This window comes from Python bivittatus, unplaced genomic scaffold (assembly GCF_059951505.1).
Source record: "Python bivittatus isolate LINGU-HERP-01145 unplaced genomic scaffold, Pbiv_v1 ctg000080_np1212, whole genome shotgun sequence".
NCBI lineage: Eukaryota > Metazoa > Chordata > Lepidosauria > Squamata > Pythonidae > Python > Python bivittatus.
In genome coordinates, this window is record NW_028277035.1 from 46,869,198 (window position 1) to 46,896,760 (window position 27,563).

Sequence of the window (27,563 nt, forward strand, 5' to 3'; positions counted from 1 at the left end):
GCCCTTTGCTTGGCCAAGGCCACAGCTGGTGCACAAAGCAGGGAACAAAGCCCAGAGGGGATTTTGACGGTGCTTCAACTTTGTCTGGGCAAGGCTGATCAGGTTTAAAAAGAATGTGCAACACCCCCCCCCCCGCCCAAATTGTTCATGACACTGCAGGAGGAGGGTCACAATCTACAATTGACAGCCATTCCCCTGACTCTGACTTTTTACATCATTCTTCTCCCATCCCCTCCTTTTCTGCTACTCCTCTTGATTATTTTCCTCCCCTTCCTTCTCTAAATATCTCTCTACTTTGTCTACGGACCTGGACATAATTTTCTTTGTCATCCTAACTATGATATCTGACTTTTTAAAATTGCAGCACTGCCTTGTGGATTTAGGCTACTTGGCAGATTCCTGGCTTGACAATATGTGTAAGCTAAAAATGACCTCTGCTTTTCTAAACAAGTCATGAAAAGAATGCATAATGCTGATCGTTTTAGCAATTGACTAGCATTTTATTTTAAACTGCAATTCATGATTTTCCTCTAATGAAGGCCAGGATCTGCTAAAATGAAGTGAAAGACCTGAGGGCCTTTGGGAAATGAAAGGCCATCATTTTGACTATTGTTTTATGGTACAGTAGTTTGGGGGGTTTTTTGGTCTTTATGATTTTACTATGTTTTACGTGTAAACCGCTGGTGCCATTTTTTTCAGTCTGGCAGTAAATAAATGCAATAAATAAATAAATTCTGATGGTGTCCTCCCCTCCATTTTTTTGCTGACCATTTTCTGCTCTTGCATTTAACTCAAAATGGAATACTGTATGCAAACTGTTCCGTTCTCTGTGCACTTTCTCTTTCTCTTTTATTATTCCTTCTACAATACGAATACAGAGGTTGTAAACATTCAGGGACAGAATTACAACCTTCTTATTTTGCCAACAGCAACAGCTAATTTTTGTAGGATTTCCATTCTTTGGAGGCTTATTAGAGTCAGAGTGAATTCTGAACAGCTTTTGAAGTGTTATTAGTTTGTGACTGATTTATATAAGTAGAAAACATCTGTATTTATAAGCTGTTGCTTCGCTTTCGCTGCTGGGTGTTCTGACACACTGACTTGGAGCAGAGGTGGAAAGAGGATTCAGCTCTCCTATTTGCATATATTGGTAGTCCCCAGGTTAAGAATGCCTGGTTTAAGAACAACTCAGAGCTGCCTACTGTAGTAAAATTCAAGTTAAATTCACAGTGATTCGAATTAAATACACAATGGTTCGAGTTCATCACACAATACTACTTACACAGTATTATACAATTATACTGTTCTGGCTTACATACAAATTCAACTTAAGGACAGACTTTGGGAATGAAACTCGCTCTTAAACTGGGGACCACCTGTATATAGAGCCTCAGGGTGAATTTCACCCAAGAATAATTAATCAGGTTGTCTGGGGATGCTGGGCCCTGTAGTTCGGCAATATCTGCATGGCAACCGATTTCCCATTCCTAACACACCTGGATACCGTTTTTAATATCCTTAGCAATACATACCGCAGTCATGTTGGCCTGTAGCTACTGCACATTCCACATATTTAATTGCAGCTCAGTCATTCCACATACAGTATATGTATAAAAACATTCCTCAGACCATGTCACAGAGCTATGATTTTAAAATATTGCTGTACTTCCTACAGAATGAATCTGCACAGTTGTAGATTTGCATAACACAGATACTGCAGAAGGAGGATTTAGAACACTGGTCGGGCAAAATAAGTTTTTTTTTTTTAAATTGCCTTGGCGGTACTTAGTTTTCCTGGTCTGCTGTGCAAAGCAAATAATTCTGCCAAGTTTTAGCCTGATATATTTAAAGTTGAGGTATTCATTATGCATTATGTTGTAACTCTTTGTGCATGGTCACAACAGATTATGCACTCATTTATAACTTTCTGGTATCTGATAGAGGAGGAAATGAAAGACTTCAGGAGGCTTGGAGTAGGCTGCTGTTAATGCTGGGTGTGAAGACAGCAAGAGATGGCAGGCATTCTGAAACAGATCGTCCCAACAGGATACCTGTTTATTTATTGTTTTAATATGTTGTATTAAATATTAGAGCAATTTATGTATTTTTAATATGTTGTAAGCTGCCCAGAGTCCCCCATTGGGGGGGAAAAGTTACATACATACATACATACATACATACCCAGAAGGCTCCACAGCACCTTTCAAGAATGGGAAGAAAATAGCTAGATGAAAGAAAACCATGATTCAGAGCTAGGAAGAGCAGCATCTGCAAGTGGACCCAAAGTAGAGCTGCAGTGTAGTTGTCACTTCATGCTACATCTACCTATCGTTATCATCTGCATTGTGACTTCTTCAAGCTTTCTGGAGTAGGGTGAAGATTACATACCAAATGGAGGGGATAACCTCCGCACAGAGGTGAAAAAAAAAATGGCAGCAGTGAATGAACCAAAAGAATGCAGAATGAACTAGAATTTGGATCACATGAGTTCAGTGAAGTATTGGGCCTGCAGTGTAGAGAAGGATAGACAATTGTGTGTCCTCCAGAAGTTTTGTATTTCAATTTCCGCTAGCTCTAGCCAGCATAGCCAATTGCAAGGGACTGTGAGAATTGTAGTTCAAAACTTCTGGAAGGCACCATTTTGCACGTATCGGGCACAAAGAAAACAAGCATGCCTTATTTCTTCTGCCTCTCAAAAGAAGTCCTATCAGGCAACCCCCTTGAATCTGCCAGACTGCATCTTAAAAGCTATAGCTCCTGAGAAGCAAGTATGTCTTCCCAAGGTAGTAAATAGTAAAAACATTGTCTCTATTATTGTGTTAGGATTTCTCTACTGATGCCACTAGAGAGGGAGATTGGAGACTGAAGAAGAAACCAAGATAGTTGATATACATAGGATGTATATACATAGTTCCATTTTCTCATTTTATTTTCAGTTTGATTTGATTTGATTTGATTCAAGCTCCTGCAGTGAACCTCAATGGGTCCCCTGGTTTAAATCCAATGTTTATTTGCTACAATGCTCTGTATTATACTTGTTGGTTTGAATACATTAAGTTTGGATCTAAGTCACAGCATTTTATGGAAGATCTCTTCAAGCCACAAACTTAGCTTCTGGATGAGGCCTTCTACTACCTAGTAAAACCAGGTAGATCTAGCTGGGAGGAGATCAGTGTTGGTCTAGATGAACGTTTCCCCTTCTAAAGCAAGCTACGGATTTCCCTCTTCACTGCTGCTGCCGCTTCCTCCTTCCCGTTCATCCTTCTGCGAGGAACTATTGTAACCTGACCTAGCAAGCATAGTCTCACTCTTGCTTTTCCATCTTTCAGCCACCTGAAGTTCAGAGTCCAGCCCTTGCAGAGAAGAAGAGGCAGCAGCTGCTATGATCCAGACACTGGTCTTCCTGCTGTTGCTGGCTGGGAAAGGGACTGCTGTTACCACCACCAATCCCCGTGTGAAGCTCTCCTTCCATGGTAAAGATGGGGTAAGAGGTGGGAAGGCAAGAGAGTTTCTCAGTCTTGAATGGAAATATGAACCAAGCTTTGGTTCTGCTGAATCTCCTGTGTTCTGATAGAGCAATACTCTTGTCACTAGGATGGTGTGAACCGTGTTAAGGGGAAAGTCTTCTTGAGATGAGCTATGAAACAGTAAATGGAGACAGAGCTGATATTTGTGGGATCTGGGACTAAATGTGACAGCTACTAATCTGTGTACAGAGGTTTTGCATCTTGTGAGGACTCATTTGCCACTCTTCCTCTGCTGTTCACCTGGGAGACACAAATTGTATCCCAATTCTTCAGGCTGTAATTAGGGTAGAAAATTTCTGACCTGTGCTTTGACAGGGAAAGGCTGTTGGTGAGAATCTGGAATAACCTTATTCTTGTATTAGTAAAGTGAAACTGGACCATATTCCTACCTCCAAGTCATGTAAAGCATAGAGCCAATTTCCTTAACTGAATGGCATTGATCTCTGATTGTTGTTGCAAGGACCATTGAGGTCTGAGCTGAGTGTGAATCTATTTATTTATGGTAAAGAAAGAGTTGCCTAAGAACTTGAGGTTTATGCCATTCTGAACACTGTGGGAAATCCAAAGTAGAAAATTGGTTTGCTTCTAACATTAGAGTCTAAGTGGTGATGTTAATACTCCAGAGGTTTAAAATGTATGAAAAGGATTTGGCAAAGGTCTGATCACGGGCAGCAGTACAATGATTTTTAAAGTAAGACAGATTAACAGACAATAGATTGATAGCTATTAATCAAAATGTTCAGAACATGTTACTAACTGAAATAATATGTAATCTATTATGTCTCATTCATTGGATTGCTGGAAATGATTAATAGAAAGAATTACAAATTCTTGAGAGTGGCCTTAAAGTTAAGACAGAATCTGTTTTGAGTCAAGCTCAACTCCGACGTCTTCACAGACCTTATAGTTTTCTTGACCATAACAACAAAGTAGTTTGCTGTTGCCTTCTTCCAGGATGTTATTTTTGACTTTCAAGTCTAGTTTACAGGGTTAGTATTTCTTAGTGGCCTCTCATCCAAACAAGTGCTGATTAGGTCCAACCCTGCCGAAATTTTCAAGTTCAACTAAGGTCTAAAATAACAGGAAGTATTTAATGGCGATTAGACAGTCCATTAGTAAGATCTGAAAAGGATATTTTTACAAGAAATAAGATACAAAGATGTTCAGCTCCATGAAGATATGAAATCAGAAACTGTCATACAGTCATAGTAATGATTTCATAGAATTTATTTAGTTATCTAATTATCTCATTTTTTTACTTGATTTTTAGGAAGAACCCAGTTCATCTAAGCCATCCCCAATCGATGCATTTCTAACACTGATTTAAAAAAAAAAAAAGAATATAGGAGGCTTATAATTGTTATTCCTTTCTGAGCCTAGGCTACACAGAGCTCAGTTATCTTTTTTTTTTTTTTTTTTTAATACATAGACTTTAAAAAAAGAATTCTTAAGATGCATCATATCTGTCCATGGACATTTGAACACACCCTGTTCTACTGAAAATAAGTTTAGCCAAATTCTGTGATGTTCGTAAGTTTTTGTTTTTTTGGCAACTGGTTTTACTGTGGCCAAATAGCAATCAGCACATTTGGAATTAGTTTTAAATGAGTCTCAAATTTTGGTAGGTTCTGCCTTGCATCATGCTGGGATTCTGGTTAGATTTGCCAGTGAAGATGTAATCACTAGGGAAAATTTCTGCTAGACTTCATTCTCTCTCCCAAACACCACTCATATCAACTAGCCAAATCTGGTGACATGCTGGAATAACTTACCTTTTTGAGTGATTCCCTGAAATTGCTGGCCCGTGAAAGTTATTGTTCAGTTTTCAAAGTCCTAGCCTAGTCTTTCAGCTGTAAAGGATATGAATTGCTGGATGGGAAGAAAGGGTGTCCATATGGGAGGTGGAGGAGGATACCATACATGGGAAGAAGTGGAAGCAGATGGGCTTTTTGAAGGTGAAGCATTCTAAGTAGGCACTTGTCCTGGAGGATTTCAGGAGGGTTTGGAGGATATCCATCGTTTTTTCTTTTATTCTAGAAACCTACTTAAAAATTTTTTAAAGTTGAACTGAAGTCAAGATTCATGATCTTGACTAGACTGGCCAATTTGCCCTTGCAGTTCCCAAAGGGGAGCAGTTGCTCATCTTGGTCATTTAGCTGGATCTCAGACTGATCAGAGGCATGAGAACCAACTAATCCAATGACTCCAGATAGAAAAATTTGTGCTACACCTAACCTTCAAGCAACCCAGCTGCTCTCTTGGCAGCCCTCTTCCTAAACTGATAACTAAAGCTTAGCAGGCAGCAAGACTAATGCAAAGGCCAGTTGTTTCCAGAAGAAGTTGAGAACTTGAAGAGGTCTTGTTCATTTGTCCAGCGTGGGCAACCATGGAGGCTCAGCAAGCCAAGGCTTATTTATTTTTATTTTGGTGTATTTATGGAGCTGCTCCAGTCCACCAACTCTGAGTGGCGTATAACTCTCTAATAGGTAACTGGGATTAAAACAACTGTGTTGATTTAAAAAGAACCCATATATAATATTCTTAGAGAACTGGATGTCATAGCTAAAACAATGATGGTAATAGTTAAAAGAAAATCCAACAACCTCATGAATAGTCACAACAGCCTAACCCCTTGACTTGGTGAAACAACCAAATTTTCACCAGTTTTCTAAAAACCAGGAGAGAAGCCCCAGACACACACTGAAGGGAACATTTTTCCAGAGGAGGGGGGCAGCGACTGAAAAGTTATGTTTACCTGGCCTCTGGAGGTGACAATCCCTGATCAAGGGAACACATAGTGAGCCTGCCCTGCTGAATTCTATCAGTTGGAATGATATTACTGGAAAAAGCAGTCCCATCGATACCCAGGGCCTGAACCATGAAGGGCTTTACAGGTGATAACCAGCACCTTGGATTATACCTGGAAGCTGACTGGCAATCAGTGTAGCTTTCAAATAAAGATGTTACACAGGTGTCTCAAGGCGCACTGTCACTACAGAGGGGCTGCATTCTGGACCAGCTGTAGTTTCCAAATGCTCTTCAAAGGCAGCCCCACGCAGAGTGTGTTGCAGATAGTCTAACTGAGAGATCATTACGGCACTCATGATGGTGATTAACTCTTGCTGTACCAGGAAAAATTGCAATTGGCACAAAGATAGAGCTCTGCAAAGGCCCTCCTGGCCTCATCTGCTCCTCAGGTAGGAGCTGTAAGTCCAAGAAGACCCCCAATTTGTGAACTTGCGGAGTGCAATCCCATTCAGAGTTAATGATGGAGTCTCAGTGGAATCTGCAGCCTTCAGGCCAGAGCCATCCCATCTTGCTGGGACTGGGTCTCAGCCTGTTTCTCTGCATCTAGACTCAGAGAGGTGTATCATGATGTGTCAGTGCAGTTGAACAGTATAACGAACTATGGAAATTAAACTGTTCTCTGAACTATTGTAGAATCTCTTTTCTTGCTAAGTGGAGCTAATTCATAAGACTTCCTTTTCCCTAAGTTTTCATTCATTTTAATTATGAATATAGTGTGTATATATTAGTATTATAGTAGTAGATATCAGTAGTATAGTATTATCACTTGTATTATTTTTGTCTTTGTTAATATATGTATATGTGTAAGTAAATAAATAAATAAAATGGGCCTATGGCTGCTGGAGAAACCAGAACCTCCCTGACAACCAAAATGTTATTTTTTTCTGCAAAGGAATATCGTTCTCGTAGAACATCTTCCACTAATAACTTCCTTACAGTCTGCCATTGCCTCCCACCATGCTGATCTTCCCACTGGTCCCTTCCCTTCTTCTCCTGCTTGCCTGCCCCTCTTTCTCCTCCAACCCTCCCCCCCCAAAACACAGATCTCTGTGTTCCCTGCTCCTCTCACCTTCCCTGCCCCTTCCCCAACTCCACACTTGCTGGAAGACAATGATGTTGGCCTCAAGCCAGCAGCAATCACTGCCACACTGTGGATCCTCCCAAGGCAACAACTGCCGGGGGCTGCTCTGTTGGGGGCAGTTGTCATGTTCTCCAACGAGGGTGGACATGGGGGAAGGGACAGCAAAGGCGAGTGGAGCAGGGAAGGCAAAGGTAAAGGATTCATGTTTGGCTCAGTGGGGAGCAAAGAGGCAAGCAGCAAAGAAGAATCCCCTTCCCCCTCCCTGCCCCTAACTCCCCACAAAAAGCAAACTGCCACCCTGCATGAGGACAGTGCCTCTCATGGCCTCATTCCTCAGGTGCTGCGGGGCCAGCAGCTTTGGAAATAGCGTACTTCCCTGTCTCAAGGATAGCCGAAAAGCACATCCTTGGGGTTGTGGATATATTTTTGAAGTGTTAGTCCAGTTTTAATCCTTGGGGATCTAGTTCAAACTAGAAAACAGGGAGGAGAGACCTTCCATCCACAACTTCCTAGCCTTTTCTGCCAGTCTGTTGAATTTCTGTGGCACATGTATGGGACAGAACTCTCCACCAGCCCCCTTCATAAAAGGATCATCATCATCATCATCATCATCATCATCATCATCATCATCATCATCATCATCATCTTAAAAGCAAAACTGCAGAAAGGGACAAGAAAGACCAGACCCAGGTTAGGTGACATGGTTCACTGAAGCCAAACATGTTCAAACTCTGCTATCTGGAGATTAGCTAGAAGTGGAGAATGCAGCCTGAAAAAGGCAGGAGGTACTATGGAAGGAAGATGCAGTAGAATGATGGTGAAGGCCAACCTGACAGTTCTTGCTTATCTGTGCCAAGGGCAGGCAACATAGTACCCATGGATACTTTATTTGGACCTACGTGCCCTGATGACGCCTGTGATTTGACTGTGAGTGTTGGGAAAAAGAGAAAGAGGGAAGGAAGGCTTTAAAAGAGTCTGCGTTATGTGATTCAGACTCTAAATCACCTTCCTTCCGGCATCCTTTTAAAAACTATCTATGAAACAGCACAACAGCCACATTGTGAATATGATCACTGTACTATGATGGCATCTGTGACATCTCTCAACATACTGCACCAAATGTGTTCACTGCCAAAGGGTTGGAGGCCATAATCAGTACTGGAGTTAAGTTGTGATTAAGGTCTTGGATTGGGGCAGGAGCTGGGGCTGGGGCTGGGGCTGGACTAGGACTGGGATGACCAAGATTCAAGTGAACCCTCAGTCATGGCAAGCTCAGTTTAATCTACTTCATGGGGTTACTGGAAGGAAAAACGGATGCTGGGCGTGTTATGTATGCAGCCTTTTGCTCCTGAAAAAAAGGCAGGATATAAATTTAATGAAATAAATAAGTTGGTGCAGCCGATCCGGCTGCGACTTCTCGGTCAGCCCTTGCAATTGACATCGGCAACAGCTCATTAGCGGGTGGACTGCTCCCCTGCCAGTCACTTTCTTTCACTTCCTCACAATGGCTTATTTGTTCCTGCTGCTGAAAGCAGATTAGGCTCTGGATGTAAAGAAAGAGTCCTTTCTCTGAGCAGATGCCTGTTGTGCTGGGAGATTAATGTCATGCTGGTTGAGACTGGTAACCTATTAAAGTTGGTGGGACCAATCAAAGAGGCGGCTGAAAAGAGGGGTGTTAGGATGGGATTTGATACAGACAGAAATTGGATTTAGGATGGGGGCAATCAGATTATAATAGCCGTTTCCCCCATAGCCAGCTCTGTGTCAATGACTTGAATGGCTCTAAGCTGGAGCAGGTTGATCACAAACTGCTGGGTCCTGTTTGTGAGATGAATCTTGGATTCAGAAATACCTCTGCTTGCGTTTCTCAGCACATACATACACACCCCTTGGAGCCCCAAGGCAGTGCTCAGGGCAGAAAAGGGGCATTTTCTGCTATCCAATAAGAGACAGTGTTTGTCAGGGCTGCTGGGTGGAGAAAATAAGCTGGTGTGCTTGCATGTTTCACACTGAAGACACAGCATCCTGGCTAGTAAGCAACAGGCGATTTGAAATGTGCAGAATGCCCTATAAATAGGTGGAATAGAGAACCCGTTTGCATTTGTAGAGAGAAGGCGAGCTTAAAGGCTAACTTCCTAACACCTTTGCAGTCCAAGGGCCTTTGCCAGTCCAGGTCATGGGACCTTTCCATTTCCACACTTAGGGCTGCTGCGTTGAATGCAGCAAAGTGACAGGAATTTCCAAGGATTTAATGATGATCTAAAACATGAGTAGTGTGAATAAAAAACAGAGGAGTGAATAGGGTTCAGAGGCCAGATCATGGCACTGACTTGACTGAGGGCATCAAACGTTTATCTGTAGACACTTTGATGCAGAGAATAAAATGTATTGGCAGTAGCTATTTGTAATTTTTCATTTGTTTTTCTTTTTAGTCAGGAATTGTGAAACTGCATTATTTGTTTCCAAAAATATTAGTGAGGACTAATGGGATTCTAAGCAGAGAGTGATGTACAGCAGGCTACTTTCTCTCTGCTTTACTGTTTGGTTTGCATTTGGAAACTTTAGCTTGTGCTGTTGCACAGGGGGGAGATTCACAGTTTGTCCCCTGCAAATAAGGAGTACATAAAGTACTGTACTGTTTCAGGTGGTGAGTTAGGGATAGGGCTAAGGTTAGGGTTACATCTTTATTGACAAACCTGAAACTTCTGTACCAAAATTAATATAATTAATTGATGGCTTTTGAGACTTTTTGTGACAATATTAACTGATCTGAAACTGAACTGGAGTTTTGGGGGACCATTAACTGGTCTCTCTGGACAGTTTTGTGGGTGTCCAAAGGCTGTAATTGACCTTATTAAAATCTATCTATCTATCTATCTATCTATCTATCTATCTATCTATCTATCTATCTATCTATCTATCTGTCTAGCTAATGTGTGTGTGTGTGTGTATGTCAACATATTAACACTTCTTATAAATTGGAGATTGTTATTCAGAAAATATGGATTTCTCCTTGTTGTGTTAGCTTCTAGAAAGACATGGTGTGAAATAGCACACCAAGTCTGATTCAATCCTAATGATCCTGCTAAATTAACATTATGGGAGAATCCAAAAGTGAAAATAGGAGGCCAATCCTTTTATTGGAAATCTTGGATGATTGTATACCACAGGTTAATTAACGGGATCAGATGATAGTTTTTTATATTAGAGGAGTTGCAGCAGAAATACAATTTGTCGAAAATTTTGAATGTGCCACCTTAGTTACAACATCCTAGAAATGGGCCTTCAGCCATGTGTTGGAATTCCTTCTAGTACTAGAGAATTTAAAACGCCCTTTACAAATAATAAAATCATCATTATTACTACAGTCATTATTAAAATTATTTAATAAAATCATCATTCATTACAACAGTCATTACAGTATGCTGAATTAGTTGAAGAATAGTATAGCGAGGCATAGAATAAGGAACTTGAGCATCCGGTACATGAATGTCAGCAGAAAACCATTTGGAAATCTCTTTGTCATGGTTCCATAGATTTAAAATTATGATTAATTCAATAAAACTCATGTCTGTTGAATACCAGAGCATACTTTCAGAAGAAATGGTTGGAGATGTGGTGCTCAAAATACAAAATGGGTTAATGTGATGCAGTTTTGTGTCATAATTATTGACATTAACAATAATTATTGACTTTTTGGGGTTTTGAAAGACTCATTGATTTTTTGTAAATATACATGCACTTTTGAATTGTGTACCAATGGTTTAAAAGGTAATAGGAGGCTATGGAAATTGATAGTGCACGTGCTGATGATTTCAAACAAACAAACAATACATTATGTTACAAGGAACTCCATTCTCCATCAGTTATTACAGTGGTCAGAAGAACTTATCTTTCTTTCTACATCTGAACAAACCACCAGAAGTCCTGACTGGAGGATGGTTTCAAAATGTGATCTGCATATACTAGTTTACTGTATATCTTCAATTTTGCATTTTTCCTATTATTAAATTAACTGACTTAATTTTAATAATTTGATTGTGTAATAAGGTGTATGTGTGTGTGTCTATGTGTAAAAGTCTTGCTTAGGGCATGAGAGATGTAAAACTGTGAACACCTTTTTCCTCCTTTTAGCATATAGAGTAAAATGTAATTATCTCTTAGTTCTGTCCAATCATTCTATTTGTTTGAAAGATTTTTGCAGCCATAGTTTCATTTTGATATGGACACATCACAGTATAGTCATCCAGTCATCTTCTTAAGTCTGTTTTTATCTTTGAAGAAATAATCTCTTACTGCTCCCCATGGACCCGAAGGCCAAGTAGCAGAATGTCACACCTACATTCTTCATAGGTCATGAACATGGTTAGCAGTAGCATTTATACAGAATTATTCACCAGAAGGACTCTTGGAATTCACATACGGAACTGGTCCCCCTTAATAGTTTGCAGTTTTGTTTATTTTAACAAGTATGACTCTTTGTGCCCTGCATACAAGGTATACAATAGTCATAAAGGAAAAGCACTAAGCCATCAATATTTTTGTTCTTTTCATTTATTTGGCTTGCACTACGCTTGGTTGGCTTCCTCTGATTTTCTTTGATCTGGCTTGCAGAACATAAATGGAGTTGTATATTTCTGTAGTTGTGTAACAGGCCAACTTCTCCTATTTTCTCTCCAGACCTGCAGATGCGACATGGACTGCGCACCTATGAGTTGGAACGCTCTTGTTGCTATGATGCGCTGCTCCTGGATGAAGAGAGGAGCCGACTTTTTGTGGGGGGAAAAAACTACTTGGCATCCTTGAGCTTGGACAACATTAGCAAGCATGACAGGAAGGTAACAAGCTTACGTACTGCATTGCATCTGCACCTCAACCTGGCTCCTCCAAGGATGTTAGATTATAGCTCTGCTATCCCCATCAGCACAACCAGTGGTTATGTTGCCTTGGAAGACACAAGGTTGTGGTTACACTACCCAAATATTCCTTTCCCCCTTTTGGGGGGAGAGGGAATGAGCAATGAACAAAAGTTGGTGGGAGGATATTTGGCCCAGTTTATATAAATCAGGTCCCACTATCTGTTTGGAGATTACCCAAGGTCTACTAAATGCTGTAATCTGCTGGGGTCCGTGAATCTGGTAGGATTTAAATATTTTATTAAGTGTTTTTAAGTGTTCATTCTCCATTGCCTTGCTCTGGTCTGGAGTTCATTGCAGCTCCTCTTCCATGGGGAGAGAGACATTCTGCTCATGACAATGAGCCTCAGAAAATGTCTCTAAGAAGGTTCCCCGCTTAATGAAATAGGGTGGAGGGTGGGGGGAGTTCGCTGATACCCTCTCGACTGGACTATCGATGGAAACTGCATTCCAGCCCAGCAGGAGAAACGCTCTGAGGACACAATACAGCCACCTTTGACCCCTTGCTCATGAAGCACCGGTTTTCTGTGGCAGCACATCAGTTTGGAGACTCTCTTCTTAGAGAGATTAGTTCTTTTGCTGCTCAGTTTCTGCACGTTTGCTGTTTATTTTTTAAAATAAGGGCTGAGGCTGTTATTGCTTTTTGTAAGAGTCTTTTTGCGGTGTCTTTAATCCTGATTATTGTCAAGCACTTTGTTTTTTTCACAAGGGGTTGATGGCTGAAGGACAGCCTGTGGATAATTTAATGGATAAATGCAACATTCGGTAAGATTAATTTGGATGAGCTGCGCTGTACAAGGCATTCACAGTGATTTCAGCCTTGCTGTCCATCCTCCCACCACAGCTTTTACAGTGTCCTGCCTTCTTCCCTGAATAACACTAGGACTTAAACAGCAGGGAGATTGGGGATCAGGACTAAGGAAACCAGCAGCATTCCAATGAATGGCTTTAGTACAGGGCTTTAATAGTATTTGACAACTTTGTGATGAATGACTGGACTAGAAGACCACCCCTCTTGGGTTGGCATTGAATGGTTTTGCTATTAATTTGCCCCGTCTTTGCTCTCACAGATTTATTGGCCCGCACCTGTGGAATGGAGGGAGGAATGCAACTGGGCAGGCAAAGATATCAACGTAAGTGACCATTGGGGGAAAATATATTAACCAGGCCATATTTTTTTTCATATTGATTTGGATCTTATTTTATTGCTGCTTTATTTTCTTTTAATGTTTTATTATTTTTACTTCTTTGTATCGTCTTCTTTCTGGAATTTGTATTTTTCTCCTATCTGGTCTTTGACCGTAAATAAAGTCATACAGTCAAACAAACATCCAAGGCGTAAAGTGAAGGGGCTAAGAAGCACTAGGAGAAGGTACGCAAATCAGATGCTTCCAGAGTGAACAAACTGAGAACCACAGATACTTTCATTATATCATTGGGCTCTAATGTTCTGAGAGAATGTAAATGGAGCTTGGAGGGTGCTGATGCACCTAAGACTTTTCATTGTTGTTAAGCTGAGCATCTTACAGAAGGGAATTTGCTTACCTAGAAAAATGTTTTCTCTCTTCCAAGTCTGTCAACCAGTGGCATTGTGTCCTAGCCCTGTGAGGCCCTGTGAGGGTTGGAAGGGTCACTGTAGAGGGACTGGTTGGTGCACTTAGAGATTCTTCTTTTGCTTTGACCCATCCTGACCTTCCAGGAGATAAGAGAAAGGTTCCCACCGTTTTGGCAGGAGTGGAGATGAACCAGGACACCTTCAGATTTGCGCCCTGATAAGTGTCAGGCTCAGCAAGAAGGGGCTCAAGCACCCTGGTTATAACTCATACAGGTTGTCCAAAAAAGGAGCAGCATGAGGTCAAGCCTAGAAAAAGAAGCTGAGTGAGATGGGGGTTTCTCCAAATCAGGTTCAGCCCCCACATAAATACATAATATATAGCTCATCAAAACATACAGTAAATTTGCCCATCCAATAAGATCTCATGTTTCATTCAACCCTAAAATGCCCATTTAAAAAGAACCATTTTACCTCCTTATGCAAGATCAATAGGGAGGATATCAGATCTACCATCATAGCAAGATGCTCCATAGGATGGGAATCATTATAGAAAAGGATTACCTCTGGGATCATATGGGCTGGGCTGAATCTACAGGAGCAGACTGTCCCTGAGGCATCCTGGAGTCAAGCCATTTAGGGGTGTATAGGTCAAAAACAGCATTTTGAATTGGACTTAGAAGCCTATTGATAATCAATGCAACAACAAGAGAATAGATGTTACACGCACTTACTCTCACACACTAACATCCTAGCCACTCTGTTTTTACCAACTGTAGCTTTTTGTCATCTTTAAGGGCAGTCTCATGTAAATTATATTACAATAATCTAAACATGTGGTAATAAGGGCATGAGGAAGACAGATGTAGAACCTAAAGGTTCAAGACCAAGATTTTGGATATGTTCAGACACTTGTAATGTTGGGATCTGCATGTGCTATCAAACAAACTGCTTCAATTCATAGAGCTGAGGGGTTTGGTAGGAGAAATATATGGTTCGTGTTCTCACACAGTTGACTTTCCTAATTCCTAACATGGCTGCTAAAGAAGGGAGACCAACTTTTCCTCAGTGCTGTTCCTTAGCTTCCATTGAAGTGCTGGGATATTTTCTCTGTTGGAATATTATGGCATGACCTGCTGCTGTGAATTCTGTTGGCCCTTTGGCCAAGTGCAAGCAGCTGTGATGTGGTCCTGATAACTTCATTGGCATAGTTAATTATTTGCATGTTGAGCAACAGCAAGATTAAGCAAGATTGACTCCAGAGGAATGTGTGAAGCACCAAAAATACAGTCATTGGGTTCTCGTAATACACTTAGCCTAATTAAAAGTGCTTGGTAGTTTGTAGTTTAACATATTATGGAAAGTCAGCCATCTCTTAGCATGCTGTAGGAAGCAGGCCATCCTGTTATGTCATAATGTGGTTTATTTGTTTGTGCATGTCATGTTATGTGACCTGAGCAACTGTATTTTGCTAACCTGTGTTTAGGATTTAATGTGTTGTATAATTGCAGTGGTCTTACTGTGGACAAAGCAAAGAAGGAATATGGTCCACTTAGTTTAGTACAATCACTGACAACAGGTCTCCAGAGTTTCAAACAGGGCTTTTCCAGTCCTTCCCAGTGGGATTAAATCTAGGGCTTTTTGCGTATGGTCCAAGTGGTGCTCTGTCATTGAGTTACAGCTTTCATTCTGCATCAAGGAAGCAGGCCTAGAAACAAAATCCCAGCAAGGAGGAGGTTAGAGTGGAGGACAGCTGGGCATGGTGCCTGCATTAGGGTTGTCCCATGTCACTTTGTCCCATGTCATATTATTCCTGCTTAAAAGTGAAATGATTTGCCATGTCATCACTCCAAAACGTAACAGAGAAATCTGATTGTGCAGGAACATCTCTTTCTGCTCCTCCCCTTGCTTCATTCATTGGCAGAGCAGAAAACATAGGGCAGCCATGAGGCACTTGTCTTCCACAGGTTTCATTCCAGATAGGAGCTCAGTGAATCCTGCTGGAGAGACCAGCTCTTCTGCTCCACTGAGCCCAGGAGCTTGCAAAGGGGCCTGGAAGCAGCTGGTGGCCAGAAAAATGAGACTGCTATTGGTAGAGGAGAGGTGCTTCTTTCTATGCTGGATCCAGATCTCCTCCCCCCCCCCCCCCATGTCAACAGCTCTCCATAATCAGTCTGTTTGGTCCATCATGGCAAAAGGGCAAGGGATTGTTTGTCTTCTTGGGCTACTCAAAAGTGATGACAGGATGTGACAGCCTCAGACCTGTTTACTCAAAATCTGCTCTGCAGTAGGTGGGACAGATGGTTGGGACCCCCCCCCTTTCTGTGTGTGTGTGTGTGTGTGTGTGTGTGAGAGAGAGAGAGAGAGAGAAAGAGAGAGAATGAGAGATTCCTAGCATATCCCTTGTAATAATTACTACATTTAAGTTCTGACAGCCATACCATTTTTGATAAACACTTCCCTGCTGTGTCCTGTTCATAGAAGTGTGCTTCCTAATCAATGATGGCTCTGTATTAAAACATCAGATTAAAAAGGGGAAGATCCTACCAAATTGGTTTTCTCCCCATTAAAAACAGTAGTCCAGTTCTGTGCTGAGAGCAAAACAGCAGATCGCCCCCGTTCTGTCATGAGAACACATCTCTAGAGAGATTCACATCTCTCTAGAATGGAAGTAACTCACAGAGCTACTCCCTTTTGTTGTGGGAATGATTCAGAAGCAGAACAATTATCACTCGATAGAGCAAAACTCCCAATCTCCAATATCTTTAATTATGGAATATGAGTGCTATTTCCCTGAATAAAAATCTAAGTGCTGAAACAGTCTTGAATGGGACAGAGAAAAGACCTGATTTCTTTGAAGCTTAGCTTTCTTTATGATTGAAGTTCGCTTGGATTCAGTGCTACAAGCTAACATCACAAACTAGGTTAAACATCACCAAAGTATTAGCTACAAGATCTGACTATGGCTCTCAGTTTGAACATCAGTATCAATTAAGAGAGGGAAATAAATTAGAACTAAACAACTAGCTTCAATTAAAGAAGTCTAGAAGCATTCAGTGAAAGTAAGGAGAAGAACTGTGGAGCTGAGAACTAGCAGAACTGACGTATTGGGATATATCTTGCAGTGGGAGTGACAGTGTGTTCAGAACAGCCACGGCCTTGCTCTTGAGTAGATCATATATATCCCTGCCGGTTAGTTAATGCTATGTGGTTTTACTATGGGAGTTGGTGCACCCAATTATGGCCAGCTTGTATTAGAACATTGGTCCAGTTTGCTCAACAAATGGCTGAGGAAGTCAAACTCTGGAGAGCTGCACCTGTTACATGCATAGTCTACTGTTGAGCTACAGTCTGGATTTAGCTTGCAAACTGATCCAATTCATTTTGCGTGGCATAAAGGAAATGTGTTTCCCAGCCTTGTTCTACCTGCTGTTTGCCTTGAGGGCCATTTGCCCCATTGTCATATGAGTGATGTTTCAGGTGGTGTAATGTGGCCAGGAGGAAAGTTCCTGAGAAATTCACTGGTGCATGTCCAGTCTTTGAGAGAGCTGATGAGACAGCAAGACCGGAACATTTGGCCCGTGCCTAATGCAATGATCTGTCAGCATTGCATCTGACTCATTTCCCTTTCCTGTTACCAGCAGCTAGGCATGGGAGGCCAACCATTTTCTGTCCATTGAGCAGAGTCTTTGTTCTTGGATTTTAGTTTCCTTGGCTGCTGGCTCACAAGCGTCAGTGTCAGTAACTTTAACCTCAGACAGAAGGCTCAGAGAGAAGCCCCAGGGTTTTTCCAGAAGGGGATGACTTGCCTACAGAAAAACATAAGTGCAAAATGGTGCATAGGAGCTTTGGACTGAGATTACAACTGCAGGTTATTAGGGATCTACAGAAGGGAAGAAGAAGGAATGAAGAAGAATTGGGTGATCCTAATTATCATAGGTTTAGATGCAGTTGAAGTCAAATCCTTCCATGAAAACTGACAGTGGAATTCTTTCCCCTTTCCTAGAGCTTTCTCCTCCTTCTCCTTCTCCTTCTCCTTCTCCTTCTCCTTCTCCTTCTCCTTCTCCTTCTCCTTCTCCTTCTCCTTCTCCTTCTCCTTCTCCTTCTCCTCCTCCTCCTCCTCCTCCTCCTTATTTTGTTTTTTTTTTAAGTTGCTGGAGCTTATGTGTAGATGTAGATGTAGATGAGAACCAGTTTGGTGTAGTGGTTAAGGCACCAGGCTAGAAACCAGGAGACCCTGAGTTCTAGTCCTGCCTTAGGCATGATGGCCAGCTGAGTGGCCAGTCACTCTCTCTCAGCCCTAGGAAGTAGGCAGTGGCAAACCACTTCCAAAAAATCTTGCCAAGAAAACTGCAGGAACTTGTCTGGGCAGTTGCCAGGAGTCAACACTGACTCAAAGGCACACACACAGACACACACAAAGATATAGATATGTTAGTTTCTCCACTTCTAGCAGTGATCATTGCCCAAAAAAGTTTCCTCTAGTGTCAAATAAATTATATAATGTTGGCCAATAGAATGTCCAGAGTAGCCACTATTCTTCATCTGATCAATTACTGCAGTAACATGATGAGCTGCAGAAACGTTCCCAGGATTAGTCTGAATTTTAAAAATACCACCCTTCTCTTTCTTGGACACTGTTCTACCTTTCCATTATGAGAGCTTTCTTTCCTTTATAGGATAACTCGGTGCAGATGCCCTCTTTTACCAGTGATACCTTTTTATTTATTTATATATTTAGCATATTTATGTAGCCTGCTAATCATTTCTGATTATTTCTTTTATGGCAGGTGTTCTTTATAATCTTGTAGAACATACATGGGGGTGCGGGGGAGGAACCTTTTTTATTCAGACCATTGATGGGTATTGGGAGGCAGTTATGTGTGAAAGAGGGAGAAAGACCCATGGTTCTGAAGTCAGAGGGGAAACACTAGAAGCCAAAGGGGGGTGGGGGGGAGAGAAAATGAAATGCTGTCATAAACACATCCTGTTTATGCACGTTCTCTGAAGACTTTTTTCCTGGTTTTAAGGCTTGTCTGTTTCAAAAGCTGCGCTACTGAGCCAGTGGTAGGGCTTCAGCATGAACTCTGCCCCCGCTTTGATCCCCTCCTTCCCTGAGCATTATGTTGACATTATGGGGACTCTTCTTCTCTCCTCCCCCGCCCCCTCCCCTGCTTCCCTTCATCTTTGCTTGCAAGTTCTTGCCATTGTGCTTGTTTGCTTTGCGATTGACTGACTGATGGCCACATGTGAAGTGGCTCCCTTTGGCCTGTTCCATTCAACTTTCTTCAGCACTTCTGAAGTGCTTCAATAGGCTTGTTCTCTGTTAGCTTTCAAGAACTACTGGGAGACAATTCTGTACGTCAGTGTTTCTCAACCTTGGCAACTTTAAGATGGTGGCTTCAATAGTGGTTGGTTTTAGTCTCAGCTATTCCCTTGCTGGCTGGGGAATTCTGGGAGCTGAAGTCCACACATCTTAAAGTTGCCAAGGTTGAGAAACACTGCTGTCAGGCATGTTCCTGAGTGCCTGGTGGTGCTGGCTGGGGCCTGGCTCTCTTCTCCTTTCCCCACCATAACCTTGTCACTTCCCCCGGCTTGTATTTATGGCCCATTCTTCAAGAAGGAGAGGCTGCCCTTCTGCCTGAGTTATTCCAGACATTTAAATAATCTGCCACTTTTTAATGAGTAAATCCTGCTCAACACTACGTCAGACAGAAGTTTATCTCCTGACAGGTCCTGGAGGGGAAGGGCCGCTGGGGAGCCCTGCTTTGCAGGGAGGAAACCACGTGGCAGTCGAACAAGGTTCTCTGTGTCTGCTGGTGACAGGCACGAAATCTCCCCCTGCCAGTCTCCAAATCTGTTGGACTCTCTGGGGTGTTGAGTCAAGTTCATGCTGCAGAACCGCTGCTCTGTGCAGTACCCCTGTCGAGAGAAACCGGCAGCAAGATGTGCGGTTGTCCCAATGAGCCACGGGCATCACAGCACCACTGTCCTGTCTCATTTGGTGAGAGTGAAGAAAGGCTCCCACACGTGCTGGCACTCCAGCAATGTCAGGGGAGGGTGTTCGTAAGTCAGGAATGCACCGAGACAGCAAATGCCAGTCTTAGTGGCCAGCAAACCGGGTTTCACGTCTTGCTCTGGACTCTTTTTTCTCCACTCCCAGTTCTGTCAGCGTGCAAGCTACTCTTTTTGGCAATAGTGAAGATGCATCTGAAGGAAATGTTTGTATGGGAGGTTGGAGAAATGATCTCTGCCTTCTGCAAGCTTTCCTGTTGCTTGACCGCTGCCTCCCAGCTTCCAGCTGATGTCCTTCCTTCTGTTTCAGCAGCTTTCTCTAGTTAGAGACATTTATTGGGCTTGCTCCGTTACAAGCTCTGCTCTTGCTTTTCAGGCCGAGTGTATGAATTTTGTTAAGATCCTACATCTCTACAACCGCACACACCTGCACGCCTGTGGCACTGGGGCTTTTCACCCCATTTGTGGCTTTGTAGAAGTGGGGCAACGTGTGGAGGTGAGTGATGCACAAAGGTTCATAAAGTGAACATGTGTCTGGGGGTTCAGAAGAAGGATTACTGGGACTAAAACCAAGGCAGCAGAATCATAGAAGCTCCAAGGTTGTCTCGATGAACATGTCTGCTCCTTCCTCTAGGACTCTGTGTTTAAGCTGGACCTCAGGAGCCTGGAGGATGGCAAAGGCAAAAGCCCCTATGACCCAAATCACATGGCTGCCTCAGTTCTTGCAGGTAAGGGGAGAGGCCCTCAAACAGTGACCTAGTCCCCAAACCAAGATAACAAAACCCACATGAGATCTCACGTAGGATCCTTCGAAACCCTCATCTTTCCTCCCTCCACCTGCTCTGGGAACACTCTGCGCTGAGGATGCAGCTGCTGGGAGGTGGCTCATTCAGCGAGGCTCCCGATGCAGTGCCCTCTCCCCATCTGGTGCCCTGGGGTCTTTCTCGGGGACCAGAGGAAGAAGATTTGGAACATACTCTGAGACGTCAATCCCTTCTGGCTGGGGGTGGAGAATGGGAAGCCAGGAAGCTTTTGAAACCTCTCTTCTTTTGTGCTGGCCAGGTGAAGAGCTTTACTCTGGTGTGGCTACTGATCTGATGGGCCGAGACTTCACCATCTTCCGCAGCCTGGGATCGAGGCCCTCTGTCCGCACAGAGCAGCATGATTCCCGATGGCTCAATGGTCAGTGCAGGGTTTGTGAGAAGGGCACCTACAGTGTGGGAAGGGAGTCAGTACTGGAAAGGGACAGTACAGGGGTGAAAGAAAAATGGCCTTAAAAGTGCCAGGGAATCCAGAGTTCATTATTACAATTCTTGTCCCTCTTGTTCCAAGTCAAGTTGCTCCCTTGTTGTTTAGTAACTTATGAGTGGAAGCTGCCATCTAGTGGCCAAAGCATGTCACTACCATGGCCTGAGATGCCAGAACGCTAAGCTGGAAGAGAAGGTGGAAGGAAAAACATTAGAATGCTCCGCAGGATGTGTGTTTTCTGTTTGGTTTGGTTTAATTCATTAATCAGCAGTTCTACATTGCTGTTTCCAAGTTCAGGAAATTAGCAATCTGGATGATTACGCTGGTTGGACAACTCTGGGATTTCAAGTCCCAGCACATCAAAGGAGAACTGTTGGGGAATGCACTCCTGTGATCTTTCTCTCTTCTAAATGTTCTTAACAAACTAGTTGGCTTTCTTATCTCTTTTTTCAAGGACCGCAAAGAGCAGTTGAATTTAATGAAGAAAATGAGCAGGGATGTTCTCAGGGTTTGGTCAAAAAAGTCAATAAGTTGGCCATGGCAGTGCAATCAAAGAACCACCTGTTTTTTATGTGTTGCACATAAAAACAGGTGGACCTTCAGGCACACTGTCATAGCCTCCATCTTGACTTTTTTTTTAATCACACCTGTGGACACTTCTCAAAACAAGTAAGAGGTAGAGTTAATCTGTCCCCCAGAATCAAAGTTCCAGTGAAATTCTGTCGCCTGTATGAGGAAGGCCTGTAGCCTCAAAATGAAGTCTGCCTGCAAATGGCTTCAGGTTCAGTTCCCTGTGCTTCAAGATGTAGCTGACTTTGGCTGATCTTGAAAGGGAAGGAGAGTCAGGTCTGATTAATACCTGGCTGGTGACTGCCAGGGAATCCTTGGGCTCAAAAAAAACCAAAACAAAACAGAAGAAGGCAATGACAAGACACTTCCATATTCTTGCCATAAAAACTACCTAGGTGTGCCAATCAAGTTAGCAGGAGTTGGGCTTGACTTGAAGGAGACATCTTGATTTTAAGAGAGATGATCTCCCATGTCATGCTTAATTTGTCCCCAAAAGGAGCTTTGGCATAGATGTCACAGGAAAAATATCTCACTGCTAAGGTTTCATCTTAAGCAGAAGAAAAACCGGGATCTAGAAAGCAAGTTGTCTGTGCATAATTGCCTGTTTCTTATCTTTCTTCACTATCCCCTCTCCAAAGCAGCCATTTCTAAACCTAAAAAGGATGACCTGCATTGTTTTGTCCTGTATTAACATCCTCTTTCATTTCTTTGACTCAAGAACCCAAGTTCATTGATGTCTTCTGGATCCCAGAGAGTGAGAACCCTGATGATGATAAGATCTTCTTTTTCTTCCGGGAAACAGCAGTGGAGGGATCCCAAGGCCTGGACAAGCAGACCTTTGCACGCATTGGGCAAATTTGCCGGGTAAGAATTTTGTATGGGCTCCAGTCCCAAGATGAGGATGGTCAGGACACTTGGGAGTTGGACAAAGTCTGGTGAAGATAGATGGCTGGGAGTTGGCCCTGGCTTTTTTGAAAGGATGAGGGTCCCTACTCTACAGCAGATGTTTCCAAGGGGCTCTACAGCAACAACTGGGTGTTGAAGGGTCTTGAAGAATTCCAGCCCAGCAATGCTGTGAAAGCAGTAAAATTCAACCTCCCACCTCCATTCTTAGATGTGCACTAGGTTCTATGTGTATGTGCAACTGAGCCCCTTTACGTTAAAGACTTCTGAGCTCCTTGAAGATCCCTGAGTCAGCTGGCCTCTATGTGCATTATTCACTGTGCTCCCCAGCCAGCTTTCTGATAGGTCTCTTCTTGTCCCTTTAGAATGATATGGGTGGGCAGAGAAGCCTGGTGAATAAATGGACAACATTCCTGAAGGCCCGGCTGGTGTGTGCAGTACCAGGCAGTGATGGGAGTGACACCCATTTTGACCACCTCCGTGAGTGACTGCCCCTGGTGGAGGGTTGGGATGGTGCTAAATGAGGAAAATGTTGATGGGGCTGCCATTAGACTATTGGACAACAGAAACAAAGTTGGAATGAAGCTGACAGGGGAGGAATAATGCATCTGCCTCACATTCCTAGGGCAACAGAGCAATTCTTGAAAGCTTGCTTGTCTGCTTGCTTGCTTGCTTGCTTGATTTATTTATAAATATGGTATTCTTGATCTTAGAATAGGCCTTATCCCAGTTATATTAGGAGGTTAGAGCTGAGTGCAGACTTTGGTGGTGACCATCTTTCCTTTCACATCTGACGACATGGTCCATAGAACAGAAATATATGCATGACTGTACATGTTTTTTTTTCTCTTAGTTCAGAAGTGGTAATATGATTGGAACTATAATATAATAATGGTAATAAGTTTTAAGAAAACTTCCAGCAAATGATTTGGCTTTTTTTTTTTAACTTATTACCATTACCATTATTATAGTTCCAATTGTATAACCACTTCTGAACTAAAAGAAAAGGTCTTTACAAGTTAACAATTATATTTTGAAATGCAGATACGTTTTCTCTCAAAACTTAATAGAAAACCTATTTCCCTTGAAAAATGCCCATTTGCATTCTGGCTTTTCTGAATTTTAATATAATTTAATGTTCTCCTTATCCTCAGAATTACAACAGTAAAACCACATAATTTCAGCTTTCAGATATTACTATCTGGTATTCTTCTCTTCCTCCAGAGTTGATTTTTGGCAACTTCTTTTTTTTAATGGAACTTCTTTCGTCCAGCCTTCTCCAACTTGGAGCTCTCCAGACAGTTGGACTATAATTCCCATTGTCCTCAGGCAGCATGAAATTAGGCTGTGATAGCTGGGAATTGTGGGATTTTTTGCCAAATACATGCAGTGGTCACTAGGCTGGCGGAGGTTCTAATAGCAAGAGGGACAGAGCAGAGAACAAGGATGGGGGCTTGATTTCTCCCTTCCTTGGTGAGTGTTTTCATGTCTGGGTTGAAAGAAAGTCATACTCTCCTTTGGGTAGAAGTGATTTGTCATTTATCATGTGCCAAGCTGCAGGCTGATGATTTCTTCCATTCTTGTTGCTCAGGTGATGTCTTCTTGTTGCCAACCAGGGATAAGCGTAATCCATTGTTATATGCAGTTTTTACCACCTCCAGGTAAAAACAAAAGAGTCTTCCTTACATCAGCAGTGGGCAGACTTCAGGCTTCTTGCTTTTTCACGATGACCCTCAATCTGTCAACCAAAGTCAGGGGTAAAAGATGCAACTGACGAAAGGGATGCCTCTGAGTACACATTGTGTCAAGGAATGTGTTTTCTGCCATTTCTGCACATGCTCATCCTGGCTAGCCCTTGCTTTCTTCAGTTCAATAGCCTAATTTTAAGTGAGGGAGAATCTGGGAGTCAATGTAAGCCACCTAGTGATTTTGGAGCTGGGCAGCCTGCAAATGAAATGAAATGAAATGAAATCAATCAATAAATCTTTGCTGATCTATCATAAATCAGGCTGAAATTTAGTGGTGGATTCTGATCTATTTTCTGCCCAATGCTGCTACACTGTCCTGACAGCCCAGGATTCCTGCATCTTTGCTCACCAGAATGCATCAGCTGACCCCAAAAAAGGCCTGTTCTGCCAGACATGGAATGCTTCTAGACAAGGCTTTTATCCTGCAACTACCTTGCAGGGTTTGACATAATCTTCCATTTGTAACCCTCCCATGTTTTCCCATTGCTTTTTAAAATTTCTTTTCTTACCAGAAAAAAGAAAAAAAAAACCTGACAAAACTGTTAAACAGGGAAAGATGCATGGAAGTCAGGCAGGATCTGTAATCAGCATGACCAGGTGCCAAAGCAAGGCACCTACCTTCCCAGCTTCATTTCTTTACCCTTCCTGTAATGCTTTTTATTCTGATTACAGCACAGTTTTCAAAGGTTCTGCTGTCTGCATGTATCACATGAACGACATCCGCAGAGCTTTCCTTGGTCCTTTTGCTCACAAGGAGGGTCCTAACTATCAGTGGGTTTCCTATCAAGGCCGTGTCCCTTATCCTCGCCCAGGAACGGTATGTATATTGGACCTGAGATCTTGAAATATGAAGAAAAGTGTTTCTGTCCATGAAATGTCTAGAGATTGGGACGATTATTGATTAACATTTATCTAACTTATGCCCAGGAAGGAGAGGGCTTTGTACTTGCAGGGTTTTGCTTCTGTTCCAGGAGATTCTAGGTTTTTGGGTAAACAGTGAAGAAGGAGATCAGAAGAGAAGGGCACCAGCTCTGCAAAAGGGGAAGTTATTGTGAGATATGACTGAAATAGAAGGAAAGCAAATTATAGAAGGAAAGCAAAGTGGGAAAAATGGAGGGCTGTGGTAGGAAGTATTTATGGGTAGACCATTTTTCAACACTTGGGGGCATTGCCTGTCTTCACCTCCCTTCTCTCTGACTTTCCAGTGTCCCAGCAAAACCTTTGGCACTTTTAGTTCCACCAAGGATTACCCTGATGATGTGATCCAATTTGCCCGTAACCACCCATTAATGCATAATCCAGTGCTGCCCCATGGCCAAAGACCTGTCTTCCTGCAAACCAATGTGGACCACATCTTCACTCGCATCGCAGTGGACCGAGTGGCAGCCACCGATGGTCACTATGACGTCCTCTTCATTGGCACAGGTATATCTGCATCCCTCCTCTTCTGATGAGAAAGTGTACAGGTACACGGCCAAGTTTCTATCTGATCCCCAAAACTGCATGCCAGAGGATGCCCCTTGTTCAAAGGTGAAAGGTTTTGTGTCCTTCTTCAGATTTGGCTCACAACTTTGAGGAGGCTTATTTTTTGTAGCAGAACCAAATATAGAACAGAGAGGCATAACCAATCACAAGTTGCCCCTAAGTTGTAATTTTAGTATGTTAGAAGGAAGAAGTCCTTAAATACATGCAGAGAATTCCTAGTGGCTGTTTTAATGAACTGAATGTTGTTAAGATAAAATAATACGTTGTTTTTTTATCCTGACCACATCTGCCTCACTTTCTTGGTTCCATCCTCTTTTGAAACACAGCTCCTTGCATCCTGTCCAAAGGCCATCTTAAGCCCTGACTTTCCTCTTTCCTCTGCCATTGCCTGCAGCTTCTTTGCTTTTCCCACTGTGTTTTCTTTCAACACTATATATTTGCATATGTATGATACATTAATTTGAACCAGTCATAAACAACCAAGACCCCAGCACCTGTTTTAGGAAACATACATTTATTTGTGTCTCAGAGATACAGTAGGTGACCATCCCATTATTCTAGTAGAAATGAAGCACAGAATTATGTTCAGTCTCCATGGTATAATAAGGATGGGAACCAAATCCTTACCAGCTAGGAACTGTATGAACTCAAGTTCCAGGCATTGGGAGGGAAAGAAGTTGGGAAAAGTACTTGGGGGTGAAAAATATAGCATAGAGGAACACATATATCATCAGCACTGCAATCTTGATCAAAGTGGGACCTTTAATACCCGCAATAGCATTTTTATTTGCAACTGCTACAGGAAATATGTTCCTGACCTCCTGCATCATACCCGTTCATGTCCTGGGCCATTGGTCCAACTTCTTACTGGTTCTTTGATTCCATGGCTCTGATTTTAGTAAATCAAGAGATATTGAAATCAAGAACCTTGAAAGTAGTAACTAAAATAGCCTTCCCAATCAGATGCACTCCATCGATGCTGGACAACAGTTCCTATCATCCTCAGCCAACATGTTTGTATGTTGTGTGTAAACTGATTTGCATGGCTTGACACTTTCATGTATTCTCTTGGGTATAGAGGAAAAGCAGGACTGTAGTTCAGCCAACCCACCTGCCTATAACCTCTTTTTGTGCAAAATGGTTACACTTTCCCTTTGCCTGGCAGACATTGGCACAGTCCTGAAGGTCGTCTCTGTGCCCAAGGACTCATGGCAAAACATGGAGGAATTGCTGCTGGAGGAACTGCAGGTGTTCAAGGTGAGTTTGAACAACTGGAGAAAGGTAGTTTGGCCTGAGGCAAGAATAGCTGACTTTTAAAACAATATTATAGTCTTTGTTCGCATAATACACTTACCATAGATGCTTCTCTCATGGTTGATAGCATTAGCCCAACTGGTTAGGTGCTCTGGGAAGCTAGGCTAAAATATCATTAGCTGGTTTGTGGTTCGGTAGCTGGTTCCCCCACCATACTTAACTGGACCAATGAAAAATATTAATATGTTGTCAGAACACCAAAAATGTTGCTCCAGTCATTTGACCTCCTAGAGATTAAATTTAACCTAAAACCATCTCAGTTAGGTTAAACCTAAGTCGGCTGTGTCCTGGGAATACCAAACCCAGTCAAGTGCCTTGTTTTGTGGTGTTAATCCTCCAAGAAAAAGGGCTGGAGCGAAAGAATGGGTGAGAAAGCAAGCCTCTCCCTCAGGGCCA

General features: G+C 42.5%; 1 protein-coding gene across 1 annotated transcript in view; it reads left to right on the forward strand.

Moving 5' to 3' along the window:
• The window catches only part of SEMA3B (semaphorin 3B), a 51,410-nt gene that overhangs the window by 13,003 nt on the left and 10,844 nt on the right, over nucleotides 1-27,563 (forward strand). The window contains exons 2-13 of the mRNA XM_007438841.4: nucleotides 3,330-3,473; nucleotides 12,097-12,254; nucleotides 13,403-13,465; nucleotides 20,276-20,395; nucleotides 20,534-20,627; nucleotides 20,962-21,081; nucleotides 22,436-22,581; nucleotides 22,986-23,100; nucleotides 24,212-24,281; nucleotides 25,041-25,185; nucleotides 25,574-25,793; nucleotides 27,019-27,110. Coding sequence (XP_007438903.1) covers nucleotides 3,383-3,473; nucleotides 12,097-12,254; nucleotides 13,403-13,465; nucleotides 20,276-20,395; nucleotides 20,534-20,627; nucleotides 20,962-21,081; nucleotides 22,436-22,581; nucleotides 22,986-23,100; nucleotides 24,212-24,281; nucleotides 25,041-25,185; nucleotides 25,574-25,793; nucleotides 27,019-27,110 — 1,434 coding nt within the window. The 5' untranslated portion in view covers nucleotides 3,330-3,382. The remainder of the gene's footprint in view (nucleotides 1-3,329; nucleotides 3,474-12,096; nucleotides 12,255-13,402; nucleotides 13,466-20,275; nucleotides 20,396-20,533; nucleotides 20,628-20,961; nucleotides 21,082-22,435; nucleotides 22,582-22,985; nucleotides 23,101-24,211; nucleotides 24,282-25,040; nucleotides 25,186-25,573; nucleotides 25,794-27,018; nucleotides 27,111-27,563) is intronic.